This window comes from Equus przewalskii, chromosome 4 (genome assembly GCF_037783145.1).
Source record: "Equus przewalskii isolate Varuska chromosome 4, EquPr2, whole genome shotgun sequence".
Lineage (NCBI taxonomy): Eukaryota > Metazoa > Chordata > Mammalia > Perissodactyla > Equidae > Equus > Equus przewalskii.
Window position 1 is genome coordinate 2,775,858 of NC_091834.1, and position 18,405 is coordinate 2,794,262.

General features: G+C 42.1%; 1 protein-coding gene across 18 annotated transcripts in view; it reads left to right on the forward strand.

Annotated features, from left to right (window-relative positions):
- MAGI2 (membrane associated guanylate kinase, WW and PDZ domain containing 2) overlaps positions 1–18,405 on the forward strand; it is a 1,255,661-nt gene that overhangs the window by 1,123,166 nt on the left and 114,090 nt on the right. For all 18 annotated transcript variants that reach the window (XM_070617000.1, XM_070617003.1, XM_070616985.1 and 15 more), the window contains 2 exons: positions 15,344–15,529; positions 17,445–17,619. In XM_070617000.1, the coding sequence (XP_070473101.1) occupies positions 15,344–15,529; positions 17,445–17,619 (361 nt within the window). The remainder of the gene's footprint in view (positions 1–15,343; positions 15,530–17,444; positions 17,620–18,405) is intronic.

The window sequence follows — 18,405 nt, forward strand, 5'->3', positions numbered from 1 at the left end:
CTCAGGGGTTACAAAAGCAAGTTTCCTTTCAGAGTTCTTCACCAGCTTTGTAACGCGTCGTGTTCCCTCTACCCTTAAACAAATCTCTGCTGTGGACCCTTCAATGACGCAGCGCATTTGCTCTGAGCTTTATGCTGAGAACAGCTCACTCAGGAGATGAATGACATCGCCCACACCGTTAATGTGAGTGCTTTTATAACAGAAGAAAGGCAAGCGGGCGGGACACTATATAAAATGCAAGTTTCCCCCCAACATCTGGCTTCTAAATATAACATATGAAACCATAAAATAAGCAAATGTCTTCATACTGTTTTGGAAAATCTACATCTATATAAAAGATAAGATTGTGTTCATGGTCTGTGTTGATGTGCACACGTTTTAAATCGAATCAATCTTTCCACATCTCTTAGTGGGATTTACTTTCTGCTTCTCGAGGTAGTGGGGGGGCCAAGGTAGGAGCAGGGTGCAGTCGCCAATGATGCAAAATGCATCAAGAAAAGCACCACTTTTGAAGTGCAATCCAGTCTTCCTCAAATGCGTCCTGATCGTAACACCCCTGAAACAAATATCTATGGGGCAACGTTCAAACACACCTCTCTTCCATCCTAGACCCAGGTAATGTAGACACAGCAACCTTTTCCCATCAGCCCCTCATGGTTTCATTCCATCGTAACTGGGTTAGTTACCCCCAAAAGACAACTTTTGCTTTCTTTTCCCAGTTCCCATGTTTTGCCTGCCGCCATTTGGAAGCCCTCCTCTTATCCAATAATAACTTCTACCAAACTTTCTCCCGGGCACCGAGCTAAGAATCTTACATGGCATGTAATTTTCACGGTAACCCTATAAAGTAGAGACTACTACCCAAACAGTACACATCTCTCACAAGCACCTCAAAAATCTCCTCATCTCTGAACAAGACTTTGCCTGACCCCTCACCCTTCTTCCTCAAGTGTTTTCTCTAATTCTCATAGGGAATTCTTGTCTGTAAACCCCTTGTTTACTGTTCCGTGACCTCTCTTCTATTATGGTGTCTGTTATTACTATCTATTATTGTCTTTTTACTTTTCATGTGTTTATATTTTGCTTCCCCTCAATAACTTTTAAGGTCCTTAAAAGCAAGAAACGGTGGTATTTCTTTGAATCCCTCACAGTTTCAGATAGTGTCCTTTTTAAGGATTTGTCATGTAATTCATGGTAGTGGGGTAGGACTGGATTCTCATACAGTGACCAAGCACTTTGATCAAAGTAAAAGCGTGAATGTGCTCTGCTCTAGCTTTCCCTGCCCCCAAACCTAGCTGTTCCATCCCCCCAAGGCGGCAAGACGTGCCTCTGAGAATAGACAAAGCAACAGGGGATCAGTTAGGGGAAGGATTTGTGTGCACGCCGGTCCTCACCCAGCATGAGAAATTGCACTGTGATAAAGTGGAACTCAAGCGATGTCCCAGAATATAGATTTCCCATCAGCTGTTCTCAGCCTGAGTAAATGATTCAGTCACCAGCTCAGGGCAACTCAGGTGAGAGAGCCCTCTAGGAAATCAGGCATGGGGGAGCCATCTCTGTGCCTCCCGCAGCCCCTCTAGTTGGCAGCATCTAGCTTATAAAGCTCTTGTCCTCTGAAGGGCCGGGCTGCTGGGCCGGTGTTCTCTCTGATTCACCTTCTCCCGGCACTGACTCTGCTGGAACGGAGGCATCTGTGAGAGCACCACCTTAGCGATAATTATAGTGTCCTAACCAGGAAGTTTGGATGTCATCCCAAGCTCGTTAGAAAAACTTATTCCTTCAAATTATTTATTCATTTCACAGTCCTCCTTAACAAGGCAACCCATTTCAATGCCAAGCGGACAACTTCCGCATCACATAAGTTCTTTACAGGATCATACCCAGCTAAAAGTAGGATGAATAGGGTCCGTTGATTAAATTCCAGTTTTTCATTCCTGAACATGACTAGTTTTGTTCCCAAATTAAAACCTGGCTACCTGGGTCCTACCAGTAAGCAGACAAGCAAACAAAAAGAAGATTTTTGCCTCAAATTCTGAGTGCTGTAATATTTGAACATTTGAAGCATCTATCAACTAAAACAGGAAGATGAGTGGAAACATTTCACTCTCTTAGCACTAACAAACTTAAAAGTCCTTAAACTGTAAGAATAAGTCTGCAGAGAAGCGTCATCATTCTTATTTCTTTTCAAGAAGAGGAGCAATGCAACCTATCAAAACATCTGTGAGCGCCCACCGTGCATTTCTTAAAAATTCTAGACCATTTTTCTTGTTGTTTGAATGCAGCTCATCAATCACAAGTTTGCCGCCCTAGAGAATCGTTTTTGAAGAGAGTGTTTATTATTGTGTTCAAAGACACTCCAGGCAGCAGCAGAAGGTGGATATGTGGTGTCTTCTCACCTTCAGCTACTGCATTGTCTTAAAAGCTCGTACATGGGTGATCAGTGGCTGCTTCCACTGGGTTTATGTCCTGCAGCTTCTTGTCATTCACCAGAAAGTACAGGGAGATTGCCACTGCAAAGAGAGCCCAGGGTCCAGTACAGAATCACCCTCTACTGGTGGAAAATGCCCATCGCTCTCCCATGGGGTTCAAAGAAATTCCAAGCCTGCAGGTCACTTTTGCAGAAGACCCTTTTTGTTTGTAATCTATTCAGGACTTCAAGTTGGATTAAATTCTCTGTGATTTTGCTTTTCTTCTTTTTTCCCAACAATCAACCACATAAGAAAAGCTGATTCCACATCTACAACCATTTTAAAAAGCGTGTTGTTAAGTGAACACAGCACTGTTATTTATCCCCATTTTCCAGCTATGTTGAAAGAGTGTTACAAGGGGATATTTTTCCCATTTGGACTGGAATAATTAGAGTTTCTTTTCAAGCCCCAGCTTCCACCAAAGACTCAGGGAGCACCTCCACCCAAACTCCTTCCTGCCACACCAAATCCTGGTAAGAGCTCTTTTTACCCGTTCGTTTGACCACCAATAGTTTTGCAATTTAAGCTGGGTTTGTTCCCAACCAAACTATGGCCAGTGTTTGGTTGGAATCGTTTCTGGAGATGAGTCCGTTCTCCTTTTCTGAGGGATGATCACTAGGCATTCCTAAAGTGTATACGGAGCCCAAGTAAATTAACTCACCAGTGGAGCCTGCTATTGGCATTCTCATTTTCCAGTCAGATCTCGTCCAGATCTTATTTCTCTAAGCCAGGCACAGGTTTGCTCTAGAAACATGCCCAGATGTTGCGCACCTGATGAACCCATCTGGTTTCAAGGGTGAGGTGCCCAAAAGCTTCTGTTCAGAGGCTGTTCATCATAAAAATGTGTATTTATGGATTCACCACGGGAGGAGTGTCTTCCAGGAAGCAAGGAGGAGCACACAGTTTAAAAGGTTTCGCCCCATGGTCTTCTGGCACAGAGCAGTTGAGATAACATGAGGTAGAAAAATATTCCGACTTAGAAATCTCTATTCGAATACTTTCTAGAATTGCTAGATGAATGAGATGAAAAGCAGCTCACGTTCCTGTAGGCACTTGAGGAAATTAAAATCCAATAAAACCTGGTTGCCAAGTGTCTTAATTCGTTCAGGCTTCTATAACAGAATACCATTGACTGGTGGCTTGTAAACAACAGAAATTTATTTCTCACAGTTCAGGAGGCTGGGAAGTCCAAGATCAAGGTGCCGGCAAATTCGGTGTTTGGTGAGAACCAGCTTCCTGGTTCATAATGGCCATCTTCTCACTGTGCCCTCACGTGGTAGAAGGGGCAAAGGAGCTCTCCGGGGTCCCTTTTATAAGAACACTAATCCCATTCGTGAGAACTCCACCTTCATGACCTAATTCCTTCCCAAGGCCCCACCTCTAAATATCTTCACACTGGGGATGAGGTTTCAACCTAAGAATTTGGGGAGGACACAAACATCCAGGCTGTACCATCAAGTTAGCCACTGCTCTTGAGGCTCCCTGATGCTAAGTGGCTAAGAGAAGGCTGGCAGGCTTAGATCTCAGCTCCAATCAGTGTACATGGCCCCAAGCTTTAAAGCAGGCCCCCAGGTACCTAAGTGCATATCCTAGCTGAAGTTATACACAACTGCGTTTTCACTCCTGAGAGACTGAGGCAGGCTCATACTGGATGCTTTCCAGATGTAAAACTCGGCTACCTCAGGCCCTCCCTGCTGCACTGCCGATGCCCTCGCTGAGGTTCTGGACTAGCGCTGTGCAGTAGAACTTTCTGCGATGGTGGCACTGTTCTCTTCTGCACTGTACCGTAATGTAGCCAGCACTTGACATGAGGCTAGTGTGGCTAAGGAATTACATTTTTAATTGTCTTTCATTTCAATTAATTTAAATAGCCACATAAGGCTAGTAGTGCCCATGTTGGACCGTGCAGCCCCAGAGCATCGTAGTAGCCTTTACGTGCCCTCCTTGCCTCCAGCATTCTCCCCACCCTCCTCTCCTGCATTCCACCCTTCGCACTGTCACCATGGTTCTCTTTCTAAAACAACCAGGCTGATGATATCACATAACCTTCCTAATCCATTAGCGGCTTCTCATGTGGCTGTAAAATGAATTCTAAGCTCCTGGCACAACCGATAAGGCCTTTCAGAGTCTGTCCCTTCCCACCTTTATCCCCGACAACTTCCCTGTTGTCTTTGCTCACTGCCCTCCCACATCCACAACACAGACTTTGCCAGTCCACGGGTCTGTGCCTTCCTGGTGCCTTCCTCATCCTTGCCCACCTGGAAAAGTCCCGTTCATCCTCTAAAATGCAGACGGACAGCATTTCCTCTCTGAAGCCTTCCCTGACTCCTTCCACTCTCGCCTTCCCACCTCCCTTCTGCTGCTTATTCGTCGTCAGTTCTTTTTTACTTACCTCTATTTGTTTCCATCCAAAAACTTCTCTTTGTCTCTCCCTGCTTTTTCACTGTTTCTCCCATTTTCAAGGTTTAATTGTACATAGTAAAATTTACCCTTTTTAGTCTGTAGTTTGTGAGTTTGACAAATGGATTTAGTTATGTAACAACTGCCACAGTAAGGTCAACCCCACTTGGCAACCATAAATTTGTTTTCTGTTTTACAGTTTTGCCTTTTCCTATAGAAATGGAGTCATACATCACGTAGCCTTTTGAGTCTGGCTTCTTCCACTTAGCATAATGCGTTTCAGATTCACCCACGTTGTTTTGGGTGTCAGTATTTAGTTCCTTCTTACTTGCTGAGTAGTATTCCATTGTGTGGCTGTACCATAGTTTGTTTATCGATTCCCCAGCTGAGGCATAATCACATTGTTTCTTGTTTTTGTTGATTATGAATAAAGATGATAAAACCTTTGCATGTAGGTTTTTGTGTGAAAATAGGTTTTCATTTCACTTGGGTAAACACCTAGGAGTGGGCTCGCTGGTTCATATGATACTACTTTCCAAAGTGGCTGCGCCATTTTGTATTCCTCTGTATAAGAGTTCCAGATGCTCCACATCCTTAGAGTGTGTTTTCAGGCTTTGTTACTGTTTTTTAACTTTAGCCGTTCTAATAGGTATGTAGTGGTATCTCATTTGGTTTTAATTTGCATTTCTATCCTGAAGACTAATGATGCTGAGGATCTGTCAGAAAGCCACCCTTCTATCTTCTTGGTGAATGCTTTCCCACTTTAGTCTCTTCCCTCTGGAGCATCATTGGCATTTCACTGTGGACAACAAAACCCACTTTAAGGCTCTTCAGCCTTTCTTCCTTCATTTCTCATTCATGTCTCATGTTAGAGTAACAAAAATAATTTCATGATCATGATCTCGGGTGAAATTATTCTGGAGACATATGTCTGCTTAGTAAAAATGAAAACACGTGTAATTATTACCCTTTAAAATACAAGGGGTGAGAGAAAATACACATAAACAGAAATCCAAATGAAGTTTAAAAGCGTAATATTTGTGTGATAGGATAAGAAAGGAAAACTATATGCAGTGATGGTTTCACTTTTCAAATAAGGAAATTCTGACATGATTTATTTGGCCATTCAGAGGTCACATTGCAAGTTGTTTTCAAAGTTGATATACCATCAGGATCTTCTAGGTCCCAAACACTTTGCTTGGGGGCCTTTTCTTATTGAGTTTTATCCAGTCATGCAAAATTGCATTATTTCAAGTTAAAACATGATACACCCTCTTAGTGGAACTTTGGCTTCTGTGAGAAACTGAAGAGCCAATAAATATTCATGTAATCTTCTGGATAACATATTGAAAAGGACAGCTGGCTCAGGAGGAATCATTTGCTTGGTTTAGTATCTGCTTCCATTTATATTAAAAAAATATTGCAAGAAGTTATTATCTACCAGAGGGCTTAGGGGAATACAATGAAAAGCTGATATTGCACCTGATTGCTTTTGACATTTACCTGTTGTAACAGGGAAACTGTGTGAAGATAGCCAAGTGACTTTTTACAAAACACAATTTCAGAAGCTATAAAAGGAAAAAGGAGATGGCAGAGATGGAATACACTGAATCCATAAAAATGAATCCGTAAAAATGAGAAACATGACTTGTCAGCAACACCTGCTTGTAACTATCAACCATTTCTACTGGGCCTGCTGAGAAATTACTGAAAGCTGGGTACATTGATGGGTATGAAGTCTCAAAAGGCAGTCGAGAGATACAAAGGAGAGAAAGAAAGTATGGTTTTATTGAACAGTTTTAACCCAATACCTGGGTTGATGAAATGTAATTTTATGACATTTTTTTAAACTCTTGAAAAGAAATCAATTGTCCTTTATATTTTTGTCTGTCAGGGCTACAAGGAGACAAAGTTTGGCTATATAAATTATTGACAATTTTTTTTCCAAGTACATTCTAAATCTCTAACTGGTATAGCAAAATACTGATTGTAATACTGTTTAAATTTACAAAAGATACGTCCAGTTTCTAATTGAAGGTGGTAAAATGATAACATGCTTATTTCATCCTGTTTCTTAGACACCGATAAAATGGTAGTAAATGAAGAAGAAAGGAATGGGCATGAGTGGGGAAGATGCTTTAAAGACAAAAAATTAGGAACTCATCTTGCAAGATAGAGGAAACCCAAAAGAGAAATGGATAGCTCAGAGTCGCTCATTTCTTTAGACACTCAGAGCACTTCAAACTTAGAAAGCTCAAGACAGAATGGAACCCAAAAACCATGACCACCAGAAGTGAAATTTTTATTTTTAAAATAAAAAAACAAGGCAACAAACTAAAATGAAAGAAGAAGAAATGGTGATAATTCAGGGAAAAAAAGAAAGCTTCAAAACTGTCTCGTGTATATACAGAGAGATGTGAGAAGATATTACCATCATGAAATAAAAATAGATGCTATAAAAAAGAATAAGATGATTAAAGAAAGAATTCTTAGAAATTGAAAACATCATGCCTGAAATTAAAAATTCAATAGAAGGATTGTAAGGGTAATCACACATGTAAACAACCAAAAAGTAAAAGAAACTTCACAGGAAGTAGGACAAAAAGAGACAAGTCTGAGAGAAGTGACAAGAGAATTATCGGATCAATCCAGGAAGCTGATCTCTGACTAATAAGAGTTCCAGAACCAGAGACCAGAGTAACAGAACGATGGTTATCAAAGAAACAGAACAATGAAAGTTCCCAAAACCAAAACTAAAGGAAACAAGTCTCCACACTGAAAAAGAAGCATTTCGAAACTTTAAAGCACAAGAAGTATAGGGACACTCTTGAACATTCCCAAAAAGAAAAAAGGAAAACAGATCACATACAAGGAACAAAAATCTGAATGGATTCACACGGCTCAGTAGCAACGCTGGATGCTAGAAGACGACAGAGCACCGCCTGCAAATTTCTGAGGAAAAATGATGTTTTCAATCTAGAATTTCATGCCATCTAGAATTCCAAGCTAGAATTCAACCAAATGAGAAGGTAAAAATGAAGACATTTTCAAACATTAAATACTGAAAAATAACTTTCTCCCATGCATGGGTTCTTAGGAAGATCCTGTAGGATATGCTCCAGCAAAATGAAAGAATGAATCAAATAAGGTGACGTAGAGTTTACAAAACCGAGCTTAGTGGGACCAGATTTTCTACAGCAACTTTCAGCCTAAAACAGGTGAAAAAGAATGTCCCAGCCACCTAGAAATTCACAAGATGAAAGGTGACTTCTTGGGATATACAGTAAAATGCGAATTGTCTCTACAGAAGATAAAGGCTTAAGTATCTAGAAAAGGAACTGTTTTTCCCTTCTCTCTCTCCAGCTCCCCGCATCCCACACACACACCCTTCTGGCCACCTACAAATCTGAGGATCATGACTCTTCTGAAGTTTCTTTCGTTCCTGCCACTCTAATGTCTAGGCATTTTGTCAGATTATGAGGGAAATAAATCATATCAAGTGGATACACAAACTCCTTGAAATGTGGTGGTATACGTTAAAGCCTATTTAAAGAGAGAGAAAAAAGAATATTTGCTTGGTAGATGACTCAGTAATGAGTGACTTCCTGCATAAGAATAATTCTCACAACAGAATAAGAGGACGAAGGTAATTTTTAGGCCTCTTGAATCAACATGCAGAGAATCAAGGGTCTTTGAGAACATACTTAGCAGAAGTTATTTGGACTACCTCTTCTGTGATGTGCCTGAGAATGGGAAATGCACCCACAAGAGAAAGGGATTGTTTTTGCCCCTTCCTGCCTCTCTGTGATAATTTCTCTTGGTAGGTATGCCACATTCTCATTCACATCTTCCATTGCAGACAGGAAAAACAGTAGAGTAATATGAGGAAGAAATGCATTATGGATATATCTACATAGGATCAATTGCGTTATTTTGAGGGCCCAGCGTAAAAGGAAAATGTGAGGTCCTCGTTCCAACACGATTAAGAATGTCAAGATGGTAAGAGCAGACCATTAAACAAACCTGAGGCCCTTTTGAGCATGGGGACCTGCATAATACACAAGTCACACACCCATGAAACTGGTCCTGTGCCTACAAGCCCACCAAAACTTTCCAAACAAGAAAACCATCTTAACCCAGCTGTATGGTCCAGGATGGAACAGTCAAGTAATGGCTAATTACAGTTCCTAATGCAATGAGATTTCTTTCAATTACCAATTCACCTTCAGCAAAATAAAAGCATACCAGATAAGATATGGCTGATGAATGCTTCTTATGTCCAGCCATATAATTAATACTTTCTATATGGTGCTTTCTGGCCTTGGAAACATGAGTATAGCTGGCCTCCCAAATTGCCATTGGGCCCCTCTTCCCATTCTCCCATCTGACCATCTGCTTATTACCAACTGTAGGATGACTAAACTTTCAGCCACAAGAGAATGACTCATGGGTGCTGGGGGTAAAAAAAAAAAAAGTGCACTTTTGGAATACACAGTCCTTAAAACACCAGCTGCTCGATTTTGGGTCTTGCAAGTCATTTGGCTATGAATTTCAAGGAAGATGTTTTCTTTTGGAAAGCTTAATTTCACAGACTTCTAGAGGAAATCAAGTCATACAGTCAGCTTTTTCTTAATTTTACCACAATTTTTTTTAAATACCAAACCCATGTTTTTCTCACATCCTCGCCCCCTGATGACCAAGAAAATCTCTTTCGAAGGACACTGTGTCACACTCCAGGAAGGGACAACATCTAGCTGAATGGATTTGTCACCATAGAACATGCTCATTCGGGACTGGTAGGAAGGAGAGATGGGAAATAAGCAAAATTGATACAGGTTTCCGAAGGCAGGAAAACAGATGAGGATTCTTCTTCATGTGTTACAGAGATGGGAACACTCTGTGACAATCACTCTTCTCTTGCTCCCATATGTGCAGTGTCCCTCTAGAGGATCTGGGCAAAAGCATCTTATCCGGGATCTCCGTAATTGTGAGGGTGGAAGGGACTCCACCGACAAAGCATCCGCTCCTTGCTTCTCCCTCCCTGGATCTGGTAGAACCCTCTTGACCACCATGAGCTTTGCACTAAGTGAGCTGCCACTTAGCCTAGGGACATTATGCTCCCTCCTCCCCAGAATGACCTTCCTTTTTCTTACCATCCTGAGTTCACACCTGGTCTCAGAAATTCACCCTCCTCTCTACCTTTGTTGCATGTCACCTTTACCATGGATTTGCCATTTGTGTTTTAAGTATGTTTATATGATTATCTCTGGTCTCCCCAACTAGACTGGGAGTTTCTTGAGGGCAAATATCATGTGTTATTTTATTGTCTTCCCCACTGGGCCTAGCATGGAGCCCATTACTCAGAAGATGCTATGCAGAAGTGTATCATTGATGCAGTAGTTGATTCTCCTGCCCCGACCCACAATTTTAAAACTACACATAAATAATTTTCACAGATGATTTTAAGAAAGTCAACTGGAATCATCCAATTAAAAAAAATTTATTTTCATATCAGGTCATAGACTCTAAATGGAAACCAGCTTACCTTAAGCCCATGACATGTTTAACCTTCACATATTAATGGAATTGTGAGCTAATGAGTTTACGCTATTGATTGCCTTTGAAGTATTTATTTTTGTCACGCTCATTTCAGAAACTTCTCGCTTGTAAGTTTAACATGATTGATGCAGAATCTACTTTCCCTGTCTAACGCTTTCCTTCAAATAAACTCTGCTTTGTGGGATCTATTAACAAGGAGATAATTAAATGTAAACATGTCTCAAGCTTTTCCTTCTCTGACATAAAATACACATAAAACAACAAAGAAATATTTTTAAAAAAAAAAAAGTGATGAGGGATCTACTACTCTCTTCCCTGAGGATGGTGCAACTAAGAATTTCAAGAAGAGTCCATCACCAAAATTTCTGGGACAAATCCATCCCAAAGCCAGAAAAGTCCTTCAGGCAACCATCCCATCTTCTTGATGGGAACTGACCTAAGGCAGGACTCAACACGAGCTCCTTGGTTGACCAATGGCTGAAGGAGCCTCAATGGACCCTATGAAGGTCCCAGAAGAGAACTCAACAGCAAAAAGGAAGGATCATTGCTTCCTGTAGTGGTGTGGCTAAAGACCCAAAGAACTCAAGTCTCTAGAATGAACTTAGAGAGCATCCAGTCCAACTGATTGTCTCTGAATATTCCTACTAAAATAAGTGCGCCATGTTGAGTGGCACCAGAAGAGTCGCTTCGTCTATGGGAAAATATAAAACATAGTGCTGTAAAAATGTACAGCAGTGTTTTACCCAGAAACGCATCAAGAATAGGAAAAGATAGGTTTCTTTTTCCATAATTTACGTGATTTGCAATTAAAGGAAAATTTCTAACTACTAATACGTCACCTCCTTCCCAAATGTCAGTGTGTCCAAAGTCACATGACATATTGCACCTTTTCCCAAATATCGGTGTATACTAAGCAGACTGATCCAAAGACTTGATTTGTGTTGCTGCCTGACAGGTGATGTCTGCAAGCCATGCAGTCTAAATGGACTGTGCTCTGGCAGTTCCCTTAGTCATCAATTCTCAGAGAATTAATGAGTACCATTCATCCCAATAATAGAAACCAAGGTCAGGGCCTCTTCCATGCTCTGTAATTCCATTAGCAATGCACGGACAGCACTTAGGTCATAAGCTCTGTCGACCTTATCACTGAGCAAATGGAACTGCGTCTTGTTTTGAGAGCGAATCCTTTCTGAGCACACCCTTGTCAATGATTTGTACATCAACATTCGATGTACTTACATGTCAGGAAAATGCTAGTAAAGAAAAAGTGAGGCTGTCTTTGGCTGCCAAGAGTTTTGAGTACTGTTTCTATTAAGGTAAATGCCAATAGAAAACAATTTTTAATAAAACGACATCAGGTACTTCCAGTTACTGGATGTACATTTTTGTAAATTGTGTACTCATTCCTGATTTTATGTAAGCCGCTCCATCCTTCTGTGTGGCTGCCATAGAATTTATTTTAGTTTTCATTCTTTTATCTTGGTTTTTATTTGTTTATTTTAGTTTTTATTCTACCTCCCCTAATAAAGTGAAAATGGCCTTGAAACTAAGAGTTATCACCATATGCAAATAATTCTGTTTACAATGAAACTTTCCTTTTGAAATCTCCAGCAGCATGCTTTTCTAAGCCATTCCCTCGCTCTTCATAATTCAAATAGCTTTCAATCTACCACATATCAAAAAAGAAGGGAGTGACCCCGAGGTTTGAAGCCATAGGTACGGGTTTGAATCCTGGGTTTGATACTTATTTGTTTTCTCAGCAGTAAAATAGGCATGATTATTACACTTTTACAGCTTCTGCACGCTGTTACTGTAAGGATTTGAAATAAGTGCCTAGCACAGTGCCTGGAAATTAACCAATAACAACTTATTGCTGTTGGGCACATAGAATTGTGTGTGTGTGTGTGTGTGCGCGCGCACGCGCATGTATGTGTGTGAAATCTATGTTTTGAAACATTTGGGGGTTTTATGCCCAGTAAATTCTAGATGATCTGCAGTAATGGAAGGGAGCAGAGACAAGAACAATTCAAAACAGCAAATCATCCAAATACCATTTGTATATGTTTTAAAGTATATTTTTAAATTTCCTTTCAAATATGAGTGTCTCTAATATGCAAAGAAATTACTTCAAATAAAGGAATGACACTATGATGTGAAGTCCCAGCTAAATAGGATCTGAGGGGCGGTCCGGTTTTCCTCTCCCTTTCTCTCCCCTCCTCTCCTCCTCACGCCTTGCCTGTCAAAGACAGCTGCCACAGAGAACCCACTTCAAGCAAAGTGCCTGCCTCCCACCCTCCCCTGGGTCAGGGCCATGAGTGAAGTGTTTACGATTCCCTGCTCAGAGCCAGGCTGCTCTCACAGAATAAAAGCACAGACGCTCATGAACCAAGTGCTTGAGTGGAGGGAGGACACAGTAAGGTGCAAACCCTGGGAAATCTGACAGACTAGGATTCTAAACCCAAGGTCACCCTATGCGATCTTGGGCGAATTGCTCTGCACTTTATGCTTCAGTTCCTTCCACTGATAACACTATCAGGTATCTCATATGATCTGTGAAGGATTCAATTATATATATTACTGTAGTTATAATTGTGTGTGTGAGTGTAAGGCTCAATATAGAAAATGAAGAGATCTGTATCATGCTGATTTCTCTTTGGATGATAAACTCTTACTTACAAGTTGGTGTTTTCCTATGGAGACCCGCAACATCTTTTTTGTGAAACCAGAGAAAAACAAACAGGATTCTTGGCCTCTTCTGGTGACTATATAATCCCCCAAAACACATCTCTCTTTCCCAAGTGAAGCTGTTTTCTTGTGTTGATTCTTAGGGGATTTTGCTCTGTAGGAAGCAACGCGTTCCTTCCGTTTGAGCAGTATTACAAGTTTATCCCATGTAGACAGAATTCAAGCTGGTACCTCTGTACAAGCACACGCACACATCAATAGTGACATCAGTAACATTAAAAAGGTAATAGTAATAGAAAGAGAGAAAGAAAAGTTAATATGCATAGGTCAGTTCTTACGTGCCAGGCTTCTTCTAGTCACTTTACATACGATAGCATTTAATTCTCAGAACCAGAATCCTGTGAAGTCAACATATTATTATCCCAATTTTATTGGTGCAAAACCAAAACTCAGAGAGGTTAGGTATCTTTCCAAAGGTCACAGAATAGATAACAATATACACATTATGGCCAGGGAGACCGTATCTTTTACTGACTGTTCCAGGAACACTGTTGAACATGGAACGAGGAGAAAACAGCAAGGAAAGTTCACTCTGGTTGTGTTTGAAGCCCATACACCTTGCAATACCCATATTATTTTATAAAATAAGTAAATGAGTGAGTTCTTATTATGTTTCTTATCATAGTTCTACCTGAGAAATATACTGTCCTAAGACTCCAAGATGATCATGAGCGTGCTTTAAGTCAGTGTTCTTCAATAAAGCCATTAGCACCTGTGATAAATCAAAACGTGTTTGAGCTTCCAACACGATGAGTTTCACTTCCAAGACAGGCTCAGGCAATATTTTCATATGCTGTCTATAACCTTTCGCAACAGAAATATGATCAAGGTGCTGGTTCATTAACTCACTGAGTGTCCTTCCTTCCCAGGGCTGTGAGCCTGTGTTCTGCCTTTCGCTGTAAGGCATATGTGGATTGAGAGTTCAAGAGCAGGTGCCCCCAGAGCATAGTGAATGGTGGAGTGTGTCTTTGACTTTATGCAGATTAAATCAGTACCTCACCTCCATGGAGGGAGCAACAAGTCATTGACAGGTGATGTCCTGGCCAAGGTTCTCTGTATTGAAGGGAGAAGGGAACAGGTTTCTAGCTTGTAAGTTCCTTGAGAGAGTTTACAGGACACTGTGTGCTATTGATGTCTGACCCCGGAAATAGCGAACCTGGCAGGCACTTAACCATGGACTTGACTAGAAGTCAACCTGCTGGAAAATCTATATCGCCACGTACCTGGCTCTCCTCACACATATAAATAAACAATTTAAAAAGAAAGTTTCATTGTTTCAAAGAGACGTATGCCATATTTCATCAATTCCATGCACATTTTCCATATTTTAGTATCTCAAAAACTAGAGAGCATCCTACAGTCAGTGGAGTGTCCCTGTTCAATAGGCAGGTTTTTTTCTTTCTTGTGGTGTATAAAATAAAGGTGTGTCTTTGCATTGCTGGCATCTTAGATTTGATGAAATACATATGTATCAGATATTAACAGGGTCTCAATGCCACCTCATACATTAAATCAGACAGAAGAGGTAAGATCTGAAAACCGCATCAACTTTTAAACTAACGCTTAGTGGATGAGTGGGAAGCTGATTGTACGTGTTTACCGGCTGGCTACTGCCCATTTGAATATGTATGTCTTTCCTTTCCTGTTTCCCTCTCTCAGTAAAATATAAAAGGGTAGAAATTAAATTCCCGGCACTTATTGTGTCTTTCTGGAACTGCGTATTATTGCCCCTAGAGCAGGAGCTCTTTAGGCACAGTGCTCTATGTCTGGGGTTCTCACAAGTTTGTATGTGTTGGAATCTCTTGAGGAACTTCTTAAAAACGCATCACCCTCAGCTCCTGCCTGAACATTCTGATTCACAAGGTCTGGGATAAGGCCCAAAGAGCTGTATTTTTAAGCCTAGGGCAAGGATGGTGCACCCCAATGGTAGAGAGACCCTGGTCCACATGTTTGGAACTGGCCTGTCACTGCAAAGGACTTGAATTAGAAACTCTGGTCTCAGGAGTATGCACAGGACCACATCTGAAAGGAATGGTTGGGATTTCAAGGGCAAATATATCGACAAAAGAAGGCATTCCGACATTGCCTTGTTTCCTGTGGGGCTGGGACTCAAAGACAGAATGTGTATTGGTCACGCCCCTGACGCCTATTTCTGTTGGGGATTTTTCCAGCTGTGCCCCATAAGATCGGACGCATCATTGATGGGAGTCCTGCAGATCGCTGTGCAAAACTGAAAGTGGGAGACCGGATCTTAGCAGTGAATGGCCAGTCTATTATCAACATGCCTCACGCGGACATCGTGAAGCTCATCAAGGATGCGGGCCTCAGTGTGACCCTTCGCATCATTCCTCAGGAGGGTGAGTGCCCGAGCGGGGAGCAGGGAGACCACTTGGTGCCATCAGGGTGATGTCAGAGCTCAGAGGTTGACTGTTATTTACACTTTAGCAAAAATTCACACTCTCCTGCAACCCGTGTCTTGTTTACTCAGTGCCAGTTTCATTCAGAGAGCAAGCTACGTGACATCATAGATAAATAGTGCGAGTCCCAAGACACTGGGGTATTCCATCATTCCCTATGGGCCTGGGATCACTGTTTTTATGATTATATTAAGCCAGAAGCCATTCAACAGAGAAGATAGAATCACAAATCTGAAGGAAAAAAAAACACACACACACAATGTATTCATGTTAATGGTTCAGCTCTGGAGGATTCTTCAGTCACATTGATTTTGAAAAGCTTGAGGAAGTTTCGTGGTATAAAGAGAGCTCATTTAGAAAATGTTGCATCTGATACGAATTTTAAAGTTCCCTCTTAGCCTTTGGAATTTCTGTGTACAAGGACTCCCCCCTGAGGCTTGAAGAGTGTAAGCATCACAACTCACAGCCACGCCTCAAGGGGCCACGGAGCTCTGAGTACCAGCTCCCCAGGAACTCACCATTTCCAGACACGGCGGGATCGCTGCTAGTTCGTAGCTGCTGGCTCATTAGTGATATTGGAGAATTCAGGGGCTGGAGCTCACTGGTGAGTGGAGCACGGTGTCCCACATGGAGAATGATAAGGCTCACTCACCTTGGTCCCCTCCCTCGGTTTCATTCAGTCTCCTGATTCCATCTTGAGACTATCTCACAAGCAGGCAGAAAACAGCCACCTGACTTTAAACATAAAACAGTGGTTCTCAAGTGAGGTGATTTTGTCCCCCCAGGGGATATTTGGCAATGTCTGCAGACATTTTTGATTGTGATTGGGGTGAGGATGCTACTGGCATCTGATGGGTAGAGGGCAAGGATGCTTCTAAACATCCTACAACGCACAGGACAACCCTGCACAGCCAAGAATAATCTGGCTCAAAATGTCAACAGTGGCAAGGCTGGGAAACCCTGAAGCAAGGGGAGAAGAAATTTAGAAATTTGGGCCGTGAGAAAAGAAAGGAGAAGAGTGGTTTATAAGGGATTGCTAAGGGATCACTTCCCTTTTGTCACCCAACCAAAAGACGAGAAAATGACCATGTTTTTTGAACCCGTTATCTGCAGACACCATTATGTGTAAAACATTCAATGGAAATTAACTCTAAGCAGGATTGCTCACAAAAACTCTGACTTGCGTCTCCATTCTCCCAGTCTGAAATACGTCCAGCCCTTAATCCAATATAGATAATTTCAGTTGAAAATTTGATGCTATTACAAGAAAGGCCAAAATGGAGTTTAGATCGAGAACAAGTTTATGAACCTTCCTCTGTCCAGGGTTCTTTCTTCTTCCCGGAGAACCACGGGTACGGAGAGTAATTAGGCAATGAGGCTAACAAGGAGCCTGAGAAAAGATGGCACAAACCATTTTCTGTTATTATGGTTAGTTCCTTTCCCAAACTTTGGAATAGTGGTAAGATTCTTGTTACAACCAAACAGCAGCGGCTATAATGATTTCTCTCGGCCAGCAATGCTGGGAAAATACCGTATATTTTAGAGCTCAGTCCTTTGAATTATTGTTTCATAGTTTTCCCAGATTTTTCTTTATTGTAATCTTTTCTTTTGACAAAAAGACAAGAGAATCTGTTCATAACTTTGCGCAGAAACCGTTAGAATTAACAAAAGAATACTAATTCTGGGGGTGGTGTTGGAGCTTGAGAAGTTAAAGCTGCTGTCTTAAGGCCTAGCAGACACTGAAATAACCAGAGCCTTGAGCCATCTGCCAAGGCAGAGTTTCCACCTCCGGCCACCTTCTGCCCTTCATGAGATGCCAGTGTGTCTGCATTTGACGCTTGGTTCCCCACTGCAGAGCTCAACAGCCCAGCCTCGGCGCCCAGTTCGGAGAAGCAGAGCCCCATGGCGCAGCAGCACAGCCCCTCGGCCCAGCAGAGCCCCCTGGCCCAGCCAAGCCCGGCCACCCCCAACAGTCCGGTCGCCCAGCCAGCTCCTCCTCAGCCACTTCAGCTGCAAGGACATGAAAATAGGTAAAGTTTCCACTGGCTTTTCTGATCCTGAGAGGTGCGGGAGGCTGGGAGAGGGAGAAGTGGGGACAGGACGGGACACAGGCAGGAGAGAGATTCTCATAAAGTGGAAATTGCCATGTGTGCCTTTGTGTGATTTGGAGACTGTGTGTATGTTATAAATGTGGTTTTATTAGCAAATACAAGTGTCTGTCCTTCACAATGAGAGAAGCTTTTCTGAAGAAATGATGAGCGATTGCAGATGAGCAGGGGTTTACTAGCTGAAGAGCACATTAAAGTGAGTCCAGACAGAGTGGAGCACATGTTCAAAGGCCCTTTGGCAAGAGGGAGCAGGTAAGCACGATGGAGGGAAATAAGGCCACATAGTGGAGATTAAGCGGAGCGACCATGGTTTGAGATGAAGCCTGTGAGGGTGGTAGGGGCCCGCCCTACAAGGTCTGTAGGCAAGTTAAAGATTTTGATATTGGGGCCGGCCCAGTGGCACAGCAGTTAAGCGTGCACGTTCAACTTCGGCGGCCCAGGGTTCACCAGGTCAGATCCCGGGTGCAGACATGGCACCGCTTGGCAAGCCATGCTGTGGTAGGCGTCCCACATATAAAATAGAGGAAGATGGGCACGGATGTTAGCTCAGGGCCAGTCTTCCTCAGCAAAAACAGGAAGATTGGCAGCAGATGTTAGCTCAGGGCTGATCTTCCTCAAAAAAAAAAAAAAATTTTGATCTTAAGGGTAGTGAGAAGTCACTGGAGGGATTTAAACTGAGGCCTGACATCACCGGATTTGCTTTCCACC